The following is a 14,437-nucleotide window of genomic DNA, read 5'->3' as shown; positions in this document are numbered from 1 at the left end:
TCGAGGAGCTCTTCACTGAAATTTTCACTGAAAGTGAAAAATTCGAAATTTTTGTAAAAGTATCAGGAGAACATGACAATCGAGGAGTTATTCACTGAAATTTTCACGGAAACTGAAAAATTCGAAATTTTTGAAAAAGTATCAGGGGAACATGACAATCGAAGAGCTATTCGTTTTTTAACCAATATTTCGATTGATTAGCCATTGACAAAAGAAAAAATTGGAATTATTTAAAAAAAAAAAATGAATGACGCGGGATCGAACCCGGGCCGTCGGCGTGCTAGCCGAGCACGTTACCGCTAGGATAACGGATTATTACAATAAAAAAATTTCATTAGGAGTATATATTTTGCAAAAGCATCGTTTTAAAAAATTTATAATTTTTCAATTTCACTGGATATCTTTTCGATTTTCAATTATTCACTTTTTAAACAATATTTCCATTGATTAGCCATGTACAAAAAAAAAAATAGGAATTATGTTGAAAAAAAAAAAATTAATGGTGGCGGGATCGAACCCCAGCCATTGGCGTGATAACCAAGCACGTTACCGATAGGCCAACGCAGTTATTAAATTAAAATAATTTCATTAGTAGTATATCTTCAACATATTGAATAATTTTTTTTCATTAAAAATTCCACAAGATGTGGCTTCTCCCTTCCGCTCGTTCTAGTCGGCTAAATTTCAGTTAAATAATTAAAAAACAAAAAGCATTTATACCGCAGACAATAAAATTCACCCCGTCGACTCGATGGACACCCCAGCATTGCAATAAAAACATGGTTAAAAAAAAACACCCTAGCATTGCGTGTGTGCAATCTCGATTATAATTTGCATAAGATTATAAATTTTAATAACGGCTATTTTACATTTAATAAATAAATAAAAATTCACGCAAACCGTTGCTCCAATCTCCACGGGAGTTTTTGAGATCTAAACACCCCATCTTTTTATTTCCGCAGATGTATTGAGGAATCGTTCTCCGGAATGCATAATTTAGTCGTTAATAATATTCTCTGATCGACCTTTGTGCTCATTCAGGCCCCCAATGGGCCCTTCTTCAGGTAAAAAAAAAAATAATACCCGGAACCGTTACCCTCGGGTCACCGAGATAGAATAGGAGTCCCTTGTCATTTATTTGTTCTGCTCCTTCGGGGTTGAGTTTAATTTGACGAAGAGAAAGGGCCCAGGTACGTCTTCTATTCACCCGGAGGTACGTATTTTCCCCCAGTCCCTCAATCCGTACCCCGAATCACCTCCGGGGGATTAATAATTTTCAAAATTCCACCCTTTCCCTCTAATATATTAATTATTAATTAATTGAAAATTCTTCATACAATAAAAATTGGCTGCACCATCAATCAACCAATAAAAAAATGCAAAATAAGTCACGACGACTCCCACCCCCAATTTGAAAACAATTCTCCTTCCCGCCGCGCCATCAGCTGACCGCCTCCCCCCACCCCGCGCCCAGATGTCGCCACAATTTCCCTAAATTCCCCGCAATTCCCCGGTTGCTCCAAACGCCCGTACACAATCACCACCGCACGTTTATCCACAAGTGTCTCCCCTCAAAAAAATCGAGTGACAAACACCCCAATCCACCCCCAAAATCCCGGAGCCACCCCTCAGCATCCCCATCACCAAGTACAACCCCCCGAAACGATAAAAAACATCAGAACGAGTGAAAAAACCCGAGGAAATTCTGAAATCAGAACAAAGCGTCGGCCATTCCCCAAGCGTTCCCTCTACCCTGAAAATATCAACTATTTTCCTCATTTTATCGTGGAAAATCACCAGTGGAACTCCAGGCGTTGCTCCAGTAGAATAAAATAATCAGTGAACAGGTGTTCGGGGAGCGGTGAACCCCGCGATATTATGAAGTGGAAAAAATGATCGATCTCGGGGTTAAAACTTGTCTTTGAGGTTGGAACGGGCTGGTATCAACAGGAGGGGGCGGGGAGTAGTTATAACACATTTATAACACAAAACTCCAGGCAAAATGGACGAGAATGTTGGTGGTGAAGCTCAGGTTTGCCGTTTGTGTGGCCAATTTGAGAGTATTTACATCGATGTTTTTGGTGATGAGGGAACGAGGCGACTCCTCGGCCTCAAAATACATTCGAGGATCAACATTTTGGTGAGTTTTTTTATTTATCAATCATTAGATTTTTGGGGTTTTTTTTTCAACTGCTGACGGAGGAACGAGGGGTTAGGTGACGACGGTGAGACGCTCCATCGGGGATGCGAGTTGTTTTTTTTTTTTTTGAAATTGGTGAATTTTTTTTGACGTCTTGGAAATTATTTTGGAAAATTTATCGAGTGATTTTCATTGGGTCATTCGGTAATCAATCAATTTTTTGTAATTGTTGTAATTATTTGTCGTAATGTAATGAAAATGTTGAGATTCTCTGCGAGATATTTGTTTAATGTTAATCAGTGGATAATTTATATGAATTATTTATTTGGGTTTTTCGATGGAATTGTTTAAACCTACTACTCAATTATCCTGACTGTTCGCGTAGCTCTGGCCTTTCCCCTGAACTCCCAGTTTTTCAAATGAAATCATAATTTATTTATTGATAAAATGTTTATAACATCAAGAATTCACGGAAACACCATTTTTCGAAAATGGAATTCAACTTGAAGAACAAGTCCTTAAAAATATTTTCATTAAACCTTTCAATGAATTCTCGAGTAATAATTTTCAATCAATTGATAATTAATAATAAATGAATTGCCGTTATTATTTCATTGAATAAATAAAACTTCTAGATCTTGAAATATTGAAATTATGGCTTCATAAAATTCCCTCATCTCCTTCCACTAAAAAACAATAACTTTCTGTTCCGCATTTGTTTTTCTGCGCTTTACATAAATAATATAAATTTAATGTGTGGAGAGCGATATAATGGAGGATGTTCATGCGCTTAACTTGTGGCAAACGCTTGGCTTTCTGTCCTTTAACAATAATTAATAATAAAAAAGTGCTGGTGAGAATGAGAGTGAGAGAGACATGCCTTGAGGTACATGAATCACGGATGGACCCAAAAAATTTAACAAAATCCAAATTAACTATTTGGCAAATAACATTTGGTGGAGCGGTAGGGTTAAATAAAATATTGTTAAACAATTTATTAATTGGATATTTATCTTCCTCGAGGAGAATATCGATCTATTTTTTTTTATAATCATCGATAATGAAAAAATTTCGTGGAATTTGGTAATAAATTATTTTTCATTTTAAAAGATCATCGATATTTCACTCAGGGTAAATAAATAAATGAATCTGGGGTTGTGGTTAAATTAGTTTGTTCTTTGATATCACAGATAGATGAGACGGATCCTCTTCCAAAGACGATCTGCGTTCAATGTCTGGGAAAACTCGAATTTGTGTGTGACTTTCAAGAGGAGTGTCTACGTACTCAACGACTGTTGCGCGATCGTTATCATCTACCACCTTTGCCAGACCTCGTAAGTCTCAATTATTTAATAATAAATCATGAATTTATCCACAACCGCTCGTAGTCTCTGATCCATACAACCGCCAATCAATGACCAATCAATGACCAATCAATATCTCCACGAAAAAAAAAAGAAATCGTAAATAGCCACCGAAACACTCCCCAAAAACAATCCATTTTCAAATTTCCCGCGTAAAATTCAAAAATCTTCCCACCAAAAAGAGAAAATCCATCCCGAAGACCTCCCACAGAGACTTCAAACAAGCCCCAGGTACATCTATGATTCCTGTGCCTCAGGACTCCACTCTCTTTCCCGTGGAAATAAAACCGGAGGATCCGCCACCGACGCCGGACTCCCCGTCCACCTCCACGAACAACAACAGCACTGAAAAAAATCTCAACGCGACAGCGGACATCGAGAATGTCGATCCCTCACCGGATAGTAACACAACAGCTCCAGTCGAGGAGCCGCGTCCAAAACGGAACCTCCGTCCACCTCAGAACCGGTCAAAATCCCCGGAGAAGTCACCAAATGACTCGACAATCGCGCCCGCCTCCACCCGCCGATGGCTGCGGAGCCGAAACACAACGGAAACATCAAAAAATGAAAAATCAAAGCCGAAGCGCTCGTCGACAAAACCGCGGGTTCCGCGGACGTCAGTCTCCCGAGTCACGCGATTACGATCCCAAAATTCCCAGAAGACGCGATCGAGCGTGAGCCCGACCCCGGGTAAATCACCACCGGTCGAGTCATCCTCCGAGCAAAAGCAGACGATTCAAATTCCGACTTCAGCCCTGAACAAGGTCCTCACCGCAGTCTCAGGCTCGTCGGACGTCGAAGTGTGCGTGAAGGAGTCAAAAGGTCGAAACGGTGATATCGAGGACATCAGCTTTACCCTCGAGATGCGAAAGAAACTCGAGGAGACGGAGAACGTCGTGACAGTTCTCGCTAAAGTATTTCCAGATCAGGGCTCATGCCTGGTGGACTCGGAGATCGTTGATCTCCTCGGTGATAACGGCAATGCCGAGATCAACAAGATCATGACATCGGTATCCAAATCAAAAACATCGAGAGACAAGGATAAGGACGGCAGGCTAAAGCTCCAGGAGCTCGAGAAGAGGCTCTCCTCGATGTCGGATGGTGCGGACGGTGGTGGCAGTGAGTCCCGCAATCCAGAGGATCTATTCCGAATGGATGGCGAGGAGATTCGGGTCGACGATAACGTCGTCAGTGGTACATTGGACGGACAGCACGGCTACACCTGCAAATTATGCAAGAAATTCTACGAGCGACGAGACAAGTGCATGGTACACGTAAAAACACATCTAGGTATCAAGCAATACGCGTGCACCTTGTGCACCGCAAAATTTGTCTGCAAGAGCGATGTGATGAAGCACATCCGCTGCTCGCACACCAATCCAAGACCGATGCAGTGCCCGAAGTGTCCAAAAAGGTTTCGCTCCAAGTTCGACCTGACGGAGCACGATAACGTCCACAAGGGCATCAGACCGTACAAATGCAATGACTGCGGACAGAGCTATCATCATAAAGTGTCACTGCAGATGCACATCAAGTCGCACCTACCGCCTCAAAATCTAGCGTGTGAATACTGCGGAAAGGTTTTTCCTTTTAGGACTAGATTGCTCAGTCACATTGGCAGTGTTCATCTTAAAAATCGACGCAACTTTCGATGCAGATTCTGTTACAATCTTTACTCGAGTCTTGCTGTTCTCAATGAGCACATCAAGACACGTCACTCTACCACGTACACCTGCGATATCTGTGGGAAGACATTCAAAGTTGCCAGCAAGTACAAAGCGCATGTTCTTCAGCACTCCAATCCAAAGCCCTTTGTATGTAATATTTGTAATAATAAGTACGCGTCTAAGGCATTTTTGAATGAACACCTGTTGAAGCACGAGGGACTGCGAAAACACGTGTGCCAAAAATGTGGAGCTAGTTTTGCTCAGGCGAGTCATCTTGCTGCTCATAGGCATGTTCATGGGGAGAAGACTCATGCGTGTCCGGAGTGTGGGAGAAAATTCAATAGGAGGGATAACATGAAGGTGCATAGGAAGAGGCATTTCGCGGAGACTGGGAGAATTGTCAGTGGACAGAAGAGTAAGGACGACGAGGGGCTCGAGGAGGGGGATAAGGATGTCAATGAGAAGTAGGAGAGGTGGGGCAATTTGTGGAGATGTGCTGAGCACGTTTTCAGGGGGAATTGAATATGTTACCCGAATTTATTATTCATCTCGTTGGATTTCTGGGTCATCCTCTCAGGGTCTGGGGAATCACCTGGGGGTGTGGGAAATTCTTCGGCCTTGAGGCAGGTGATCTTGTCGAGGATTTGTTTACTTCAGGGTTGGTGATAATCGTATTGCTCCAGAGGATGGTTATGACGATCACGTTCGGGATGACCTTGAGTGAACTCGATTGGTAATTATCGATATTGATGAATTCTGGTAATTTATTCGCTGAAGAAAATGAATAATCAGTGGAGTTTATTCAAGGACGTCCATATGATCATTTTTTATGCGAAATGATAAATAATCTCTTGAAAAATTTAGAGTACTCTCAGTTGATGAATCATTAACGAATCGTCGGCTCGAACTTGGATTTTTCAAGTTGACGAGATACTCATCGATATCGAAACTGAAGATAATTGTTATATTTTGGAAAAAAAAAAAGTACTTTAAAAAAAAACTCAATGCTTCCAAAAAGACTATGCTCCATAATTTTTATATCCACGATATTTTGAGAGATGTTACGAGGAAGATTTTTGAGAGTGAAAATTTACGAGAGTTACGAGATGAGAAATTTATATTTTCGGAGGGTAATAATGGGTGATTGCACCTAGTGCATTCACATCGGCCTTGAGTGATTACATTCGAGTAATTGATGTAACGATATTATGAAGAGTTTATATTTACATTTACGGGGAGAACCTCTCATTGGGCTCTGATTATAAGACACGTATTTTGAAATAGAATAATAATCAGGAGGAAATCAGGGGTTGAGAGGTTCTGGGCGATATATCGATATTTTTTACTCGTAAAATTTTCAGTGATAATGAGAGGAATAAATAGTGCCTTTCACAATGTGAAGAATCAATTGATGAATATAATATGAAGTTCTTTTCCGCGATCCCTTGGGGATCCTGAGACTGACGAAGAATGCTGTAAGGATTATTTACACTCATTGTAATACAATAACTATGTACCATTGTACAATAAGATTAGATTCTGTATGATTCATCAGTAAGAGGTAGGTTCTAGGATTTTCTATCGTATGCTCATCTAGCAATTCCATTTATTTACGTTAATAAAATTAATATTTTTCGAGTACATCATGCATTCCTCGTTTTATTATCATTTCCAAAAATATTACCCAGTAAAAATTTATCCATCCATAAATGTCCAAGGAAATTCCCTGGGGATTCATTTATCCCGAGGAAAATTCCCGGGGATTATTTTCCTCAAAATCAATTATCGCTATAAATAGTATATTTCGTAACAAGTGTGGAAAATGTATATAACGGCACATTAGGGGAGAATTTAAGGGGAATGTTCACGTGATAATTTATTATTATTTTATTGGGAAAATTATTCAAATTCTATGATTTTTCCGTCAGCAGTCTAGGGTTTTAATGTGGGTTCCATGGGGATTCGTATTTTTTTTATGATGATGCGTTGTAGATTAAAGAGGATGACCAGCTGCCGAAGATCGTCTGCATCAGGTGCGTGGGAACGTTGGAGTTCCTCTGTGATTTCGTAGACCAGTGCCAGGAGACGCAGGAGAAACTCAAAGAGAAGGTAAAAATTGTATAAAGAATTGATTATCAATCAGATGTCTTAATATTTTCCCCTGGAACGGCCGATTTTCGCAGGATTAGGTACAAAATATGAAGGGCCCTTCGTGTTCTGATTCCAGGATGACGCCAACACCCCAGCCCCACCCCCAGATACCAACGACTTCAACAAGGAAAACATCAGGTCTTCGAGACACAAGTCCCTTTCGCCCCCATCCTCTCGGAGACCTAGAGCACCTGCGGATTTCCCTTCCCAAGATCTGGAGAATGTTACCCCATCATCCGGAGCATCTCCAGACATTTCTGAGAATATTCTCTCGGAGATTCTACATACGAGAAACAAAAGGGCTCATTCTCGGAAGCAATATCCAAAGATACGGAATATCACTAGCTTGAGGGAAGCTCTGAAGACAACCGGTCCGACGTCCCTGAAGAGACCCTCCGCCAAATCTGTGTCGAATCCTGAGGAGAAGATAAAAAAAATTGAAAGTGTGATTGACAGGACGATTTCTGGTGTGACTCCTCGGTCCAGGACCCCGAAGATTCGTTTTTCACTTCAGAAATTTATCCATGACCCTGAGGAATCATCTTCAGTTCTTGAACCTCCGGAGACAATAAAAATTCCAAAGAAACTCGAGAAAAGCGATACTAAACTGGATTCACCACCCGATCCATCTCCTCGGGAAGCTGTCGAAGAAGTTTCTGAACAACCGATCGAACAACCGCTCAAAGAAAGTGCGATGTCGCCGCCATTAGGAGCTCTCACCGCTCAAGAATCAAATGGACCATCAGAAATCTCGAAATCATCTCCGGGAGCTGAAGAAAAATTTTCAGAAGTCGGCCCTGAAGACCAAAAATTCCATGAGAGCACACGGAAGTCGCAGAAATCTACGGAATTATTAATCGCTGAAGACGAGGGTTTGAGCAAGAAATCTCCGCAATTTAACGACTCGAAGACTAAAAAGTCAAAGACAGCATCACCGAGGGTGTCCAGATCGCCGTCTGAACCTCATCTCCAGAGCGATGCATCCGACCCTCCATCCCGCACCCGGACTCCCCCAGAAGATATCCTGAAGAAAAACACACGTTCCTTGTCATCGCCACCTCCGTCTTCCGGTCAAAAGACTCGTAACTCACAATCCTCGAATGCTTCAGAGTCATTGAAACCCCGGCGTCGTCGAAGGTCATCCTCGGAGTCATCCTCGTGCTCGTCAGTGCCGACCTCGACCTCCTCCACCTCGAAACGCCGTAAATCAGGTGCCATTTACGGTACCGTTTCTCAACTGATCTCCTCCGAGGAGAAGGAAACGATCGAAAAATTCTACACCATTGACATGTCCGTCGTGGACGAGTCCGTCGTCGAAAAGAATTTGACGTACCTCGACAAGAAGCGAACCATGTGCCTCATCTGCAGTGCGCTCTACCCCAGAATTGATAAATGCAAAGTGCACATTTGGGGTCACCTTGAGATGAAGCCGTACAAGTGCACAGCATGCGATTTCTCGACACTCACAGTCACCAACATTAGGTGTCACATAAGGAAGAGTCACCTGAAGATCAAGCCCTTCGAGTGCAACTTCTGCAAGAAACGATATGTTACAGCAATTCTCCTCGAGGAGCACCTGAACACTCACAGTGGACTGAGGCCCTTCAAATGCACCGTCTGCCCCTTCTCGAGTGCCTCGAGACAAGTTCTGAGCTATCACATGACCACTCACAAACCAGTCAAGGACGTCACCTGTGACATATGCGGCAAAGAATTTTTTTCGAGAGGTCGTATGCGCGCACACATGATCACTCACAACAAAAATCGTGAGCTCATGTGCAAGTTCTGCTCCCACCACTTCAGCTCAGCTGAGGCACTCCAGAAACATCTAGATAATCTTCACTCGAGTGATTACGTGTGCGATATATGTGGTAAGTCCACCAAGAGTCGGAAAGCTCTTCATAATCATCAGAATGTTCATTCCGAGGCGAAGTTCAAGTGCAACTTGTGCCCAAATGTTTATAAGAGTGGTCACATACTCAAGGAGCATTTGCTCAAACACGAGGGCATACGCAAGTACAAGTGCGAGGTGTGTGATAAGGCTTTTGCACAGCAGAGCCATCTTGCCGCTCATATGGCTGTTCACAGTGAGAAGAGATTCAAGTGTCCTGGGTGTCAGAGGGCCTTCAATAGACATGACAACATGAAGATTCATACAAAACGGTGTAGCATGTTCAAGGCCAATCCTCAGCTTCAGGACATGCTGCATATGAGGGTTAAAGGGCCCAAGGTCGCTCGGCTCGACGAGGCGGAGGGGATGAGTCATGTGATTGGTAAGGGGGAGGAGATAACTCATACCATTGGCAATGGGGAGGGGATGATTCAGACGAATGGCAGCGACGAGGGGAGGGAGGAGGTTCATGAAGTCGATCAGGTCGATCAGGTCATCAGGAAGGGCACCTTCAGCATCGGACAGGTTGTCGTCATTCCGTTCACCGGGGGAACCGTTGAGGAGTGCAGGGTTAAGGAGGCCGTGGCTGTTACGGAGAATGTCATTGGTCTCGAATGCTTTTGAAAGGGAAAAAATCAAAAATGGTTGAGTTTCGACGGAATTTTGAGGTTTTGAGAATTTTTGACGTTAAGAATGATTTTTTTTTTTACTGTTTTGAGAGATAAAAAATCATGGTCAGTATTTTTTTTTAGAGAAAATTTTTTCATCCAGATTCCGATTCTTTTGATCGGAGTGATTTTTGTGACACTCAGGGAATGATGAAAAACCTGTTTTCAGGGTTGATATTTTTTTAAGATTATGTTAGGGCCAGGATGAAGTGTAGGAGTATTTTTGTAGGATTATGAATTTTTGGATAATGCCAGAATTGGTTTTTGGAGAAATTTTTAATGAGAACGTGAATTATCAATGCAACATTCGTCTGATTTATTAATGAGCGCTAGATTTTTTAATATAATATTAGAATATTTTTAATATTGAGATGTGATTGGGGATTTCTGATCTGAAAATAGTTGATAAGATAAAATTGAAACCAAGGGATCATCTTCCAGCAGTGCCTTAATTCGAATGAATTATTTTAATATCGTAATTTTTTTATAGAGTTAAGAATCGATAGGTAATTATTAATTAATCCATGATATTGTGGAGTTGAGGGTCTCCTCAAGACTGAAACGCACATATTCCTAATTATTGACGCAAGTTCCTATTTAATTAATTATTGTCTTCGTATGATGAATAAAACAATTTTTATTTCTTAATTCCAATCTATTTTCCTTTCCCATGTCCTTCTAAAAAAGATAATCAAATTATAATAAATAAAGAAATTCAGAAATGATCGAATCAAAATGAAAAAAAGAAATGAAATTCCATGCCATCCACTGAATCGCTAGGATCGATCCGGAGAAAGGGAAAGTTTACACATTAAATAATAATAATAATTGCGTTAATAACCAGCAAATGTGGGACGGACTTTCTCTCCTCGACGAGTCGAACATGAAATAAAAATTGCAGTTAGTCCCTATGCAGATCTTTGAACGTGCGGTCGTCACCCGTTCTCATCGAGGAAAAAATCATTTGATATTGAAATATATTGATATATTAATCGAGGATGAGTGCACCCGCGTATCAATTTTTGGGTGAAAGCAAGACGAAGGAGATGCTACAGAAATTCACCGGTGAAAGGACTGGATGGGTTCTCGTCGGTGATAGGCAGTGGTTTTTTCCGAGAAGATATGTGGATCAAGGACTCGGATTTTTCGAGTTCAAGGCGAGACCTAGTGACACATGGGTCGTTAGTTACCCTAGATCAGGTACATTAATTGGTATTCATTCATTAAAATTATTTGAAATCGCTGGAATAATTGAAAAATTCCACTGCAAATCGGGAAAATAATATTATATAATTTTTTATTATCAATAATATTATTTTAATTATTGATTATGTAATTGAAGGATGGACTCGAAGAAAGAGGAATCGATTCAGGAAATCTTTTGGAGTTTCAATAAAAAATGAACATAATTCGATTTTTTTAAAAGAATTTTCAATCGATTTGAATAACTGAAAAGTTGAAACCAGTGAAATAATTTTTATAGGAACGACTTGGACTCAGGAGCTGGTCTGGCTTCTCTCGAATGATCTGGATTTCGAGACGGCATCGAAAAAATATTTGGCGGAGAGATTTCCATTTTTAGAGTACGTCATCGAGAGATTAAAATTTTTTTAACGAATTTCTTGTTTAATCCCCGGGGTAATTACAGGTTCAGTATGTTTAATCATCCGGAAGTTACCGAGGAGTTTGTAGAATTGAATCAGGGCGATCCCGAGAAGATGGATTTTTGCCGGAAGCTGGGGGTCCCCGGGTACGACGTGCTCCAGGCCATGGACTCCCCTCGATTCATCAAATCACATTTTCCGTTTAGTTTACTCCCAGGAATACTCGACGTTGGATGCAAGGTAAATTTTTTCCTAACTTCTGAAAAGGGGATCGAACATTTTTTATTTCGCCCGGTGCAGGGAAAAAATTCAGAATTAATTTCACCTGTGACAAAAAAAAATTGGAAAAAAAATGTAGATCATCTACGTGGCGAGAAACCCCAAGGACGTGGCTGTCTCCTGGTACCACCTGAACCGAGCCATAAAGACTCAAGGATACACCGGGACCTTCGAGGAATTTTGGGACTACTTCGAGAGCAATCTGAGTAAAAACCAGAAAAACTCGTAAAAAATTAAATCCGCACTTGTTACGAAATATACTATTTCAGCGCCCTGGAGCCCTTACTGGGAGCACCTGAAAGAGGCCTGGGCCCTGAGGCACCACCCGAACCTTCTCTTCATGTTCTACGAGGAGATGCACCAGGACCTGACGGAGTGCATTCAAAAGGTCTCCAAGTTCCTGGGTAAAACGTACACCGATGATCAGATCTCAGAATTATCTGACTACCTGGACATCCGGAATTTCAAAAACAATCTGATGGTCAATTCCTCGGAGTTGAGGGACTGCAAGATCATTTCTGCTGGGAGTTTCGTCAGGAATGGAAAGAGTGGAACCTGGACCGAGACATTCACTGAGAAATTGGAAGCAAGAGCTGACGACTGGATTCTCCAAAATCTCAAGGGCTCCGATTTCGTCTTCCCGACCTTCAACAATAATTATTAATGAACGAACAGATGCTCAATAGGTCAATAATAAAACTAATCCTGGGGAGTCATTATTATTTATATTTTTTTATGTTTGTTTATGTCGTATGGGAGAAATAAAAAAAATAATCATCAATTATTTTTAATTATTCATCTCTTCGTCGTTTTTCCCTGTATTAAATAATAATTAATAATCACTCTGGATAATCGTCATAATTTCGAATTTGAAAAACTGGCGGGATTTCCGGCGCCGCCATTTTGCTCTTTAAAATCTCGAGAAAACACTAGGTTCAGAATCTCGTGCCCCAAAAATCGATAAAAAACATTGAAAACACGTGAGACAGTGGATCATCAGTATAAAAATTATTCAATTATTCATAACAATTGGTAATTGTTAATTCAGACGTGACAGTCTTCTGAAATAATTCCAGAGAAGCTGAAGGTGCAGTCATAACCTTGATGTCAAAGAAAAAAATTGTATTTCGATGTCGAATTTATTCTGAAATATCGGGAGAGGATTTTTGACAACCAGAAGATGCTGGTGACGTGCAGAAGAGTCCTCAGGGTGGAGAGGAGCTTGAGGTTTTTCTCTGTTAATTTAGAACAAGTGCCGAATGACAAGATTGATGGAATGCAGGATGACGATTACGTTGTGGACCAGTCCTTCGACGTTCAGAGGATTCGAAGGGATGAGGATAAATCCTTGAGGATCGCTATTTTAGGACTGCCAAATGCTGGAAAAAGCACGCTCGTCAATCAACTAGCTGGAAGACAGGTAGAATAATCCATTGAATTCCTTGTATTAATTTTCAATTGCAATTCCTTCGAAATGGCCGAAGGGCTTTTACTGTTCATAAAATTTTAAAAATGTCTCATGATTTCAAGATTTGCGCAATGTCCGGAAAAGCGCACACAACCAGATCGAAGACGAACGTCATCTACTCGGAGAGCAACACCCAGCTGATTTTCATGGATACACCAGGACTAGTAACGAATCGTGACTTCAAGAAGTTCAAGCTCGAGCCAACATTCAAATCGGATATTACACAATCCCTGGAGCTTGCGGATGTCGTGGGAGTGGTGCAGGACGTGTCAAATCCGTTCAAGAGGCATAAGATCGATGAGAGAGTGATCGAGGCCCTGAAGTGCACGAGACCTGGGGTTTTCTCGATTCTCATACTGAATAAAATCGATAGGATGAGGCGGAAGAAGGAGCTCCTCAAGCTCGTCGATATCCTCACGGGGGAAAACAACTGGCCCAATTTTTCTGACATCTTCATGATTTCCGCACTCAAAAACGATGGGGTTGATGATTTGAGGGTGAATATTCGTTTTTAATTCGATTTTCTATCTAAATCGGTAATGAATAGATAAATAAAATGTAAAACAATGAGTCATGAATAATTTATCGATGATTTTGAAGAAATAGAATTTTTTTGTGGAATTCGATTAATTTTTCAGGCGTATCTAATGGATTCGGCGACGAACAGAGACTGGGACTACCGTAGCAATCAGATAACTGATGAATCCACTGAGAAAATAGTCGAGAGAACTGTAAAAGCCAAATTCATGGATGCTCTACCCGATGAGCTTCCCTACGTCCTCGATATTCAGACAGAACACCTCGGGGTTCTCCCCGATGACAGTATGTCAGCTGTTGTCAACGTCGACTGCCCCACGGACAGAATTGGAAAACTCGTGATGGGGCCCAAAGGCTCCAGAGTGAAACAAGTCGCTCTCGCTGCTGAGCAAGACCTCAGCAATGCCTTCAGAACGACTGTCAGACTTAAAATTGCTATTAATTTCAAAACAAAAAAATGATACGTCCATGTAAATACTGATTAAGAAATTGTGAAGACATAATTAATTTCTAGGGTACATTATACCTCTCCAGAAATTTCGAAGGAGAAAAATAATTAATCAAGGATATTATGGAATTTTAAATACAATGCAGTTGATTAATATTAATATTGAATTAAATTTTTTATCAATGGATTAACCTGCAGTGAATTATTTGCTATTGTCATA

General features: G+C 41.0%; 3 protein-coding genes across 4 annotated transcripts; all 3 read left to right on the top strand.

Annotated features, from left to right (window-relative positions):
- Window positions 1–1,515: 1,515 nt before the first annotated feature.
- LOC105269116 (uncharacterized) lies at window positions 1,516–10,491 on the top strand. The gene is made up of 6 exons (XM_011309122.1): window positions 1,516–2,140; window positions 3,331–3,474; window positions 3,762–5,635; window positions 5,749–5,860; window positions 7,164–7,280; window positions 7,399–10,491. The coding sequence occupies exons 1-6, from the start codon at window positions 2,003–2,005 to the stop codon at window positions 9,835–9,837; spliced, it is 4,824 nt and encodes a 1,607-aa protein (XP_011307424.1). The 5' UTR covers window positions 1,516–2,002; the 3' UTR covers window positions 9,838–10,491.
- A 303-nt stretch (window positions 10,492–10,794) lies between these two features.
- Window positions 10,795–12,545, top strand: LOC105269104 (sulfotransferase 1A1). The gene is made up of 5 exons (XM_011309105.1): window positions 10,795–11,081; window positions 11,365–11,464; window positions 11,530–11,725; window positions 11,844–11,970; window positions 12,034–12,545. Exons 1-5 carry the CDS (start codon window positions 10,880–10,882, stop codon window positions 12,426–12,428), a joined length of 1,020 nt encoding a protein of 339 aa, XP_011307407.1. The 5' UTR covers window positions 10,795–10,879; the 3' UTR covers window positions 12,429–12,545.
- A 136-nt stretch (window positions 12,546–12,681) lies between these two features.
- LOC105269101 (GTPase Era, mitochondrial) lies at window positions 12,682–14,377 on the top strand. Of its 2 annotated transcripts, XM_011309103.1 has the most exons (4): window positions 12,682–12,763; window positions 12,841–13,184; window positions 13,295–13,729; window positions 13,871–14,377. In XM_011309103.1, exons 2-4 carry the CDS (start codon window positions 12,945–12,947, stop codon window positions 14,228–14,230), a joined length of 1,035 nt encoding a protein of 344 aa, XP_011307405.1. In that variant the 5' UTR covers window positions 12,682–12,763; window positions 12,841–12,944; the 3' UTR covers window positions 14,231–14,377. The 2 variants fall into 2 exon arrangements, with proteins under 2 accessions (XP_011307405.1, XP_011307404.1); XM_011309102.1 differs by having other exon boundaries at window positions 12,683–13,184.
- Window positions 14,378–14,437: the final 60 nt, after the last annotated feature.

The sequence above is a fragment of the Fopius arisanus genome, unplaced genomic scaffold (assembly GCF_000806365.1).
Source record: "Fopius arisanus strain USDA-PBARC FA_bdor unplaced genomic scaffold, ASM80636v1 scaffold00064, whole genome shotgun sequence".
Classification (NCBI taxonomy): Eukaryota; Metazoa; Arthropoda; class Insecta; order Hymenoptera; family Braconidae; genus Fopius; species Fopius arisanus.
This window is presented reverse-complemented; position numbering and strand designations above follow the sequence as displayed.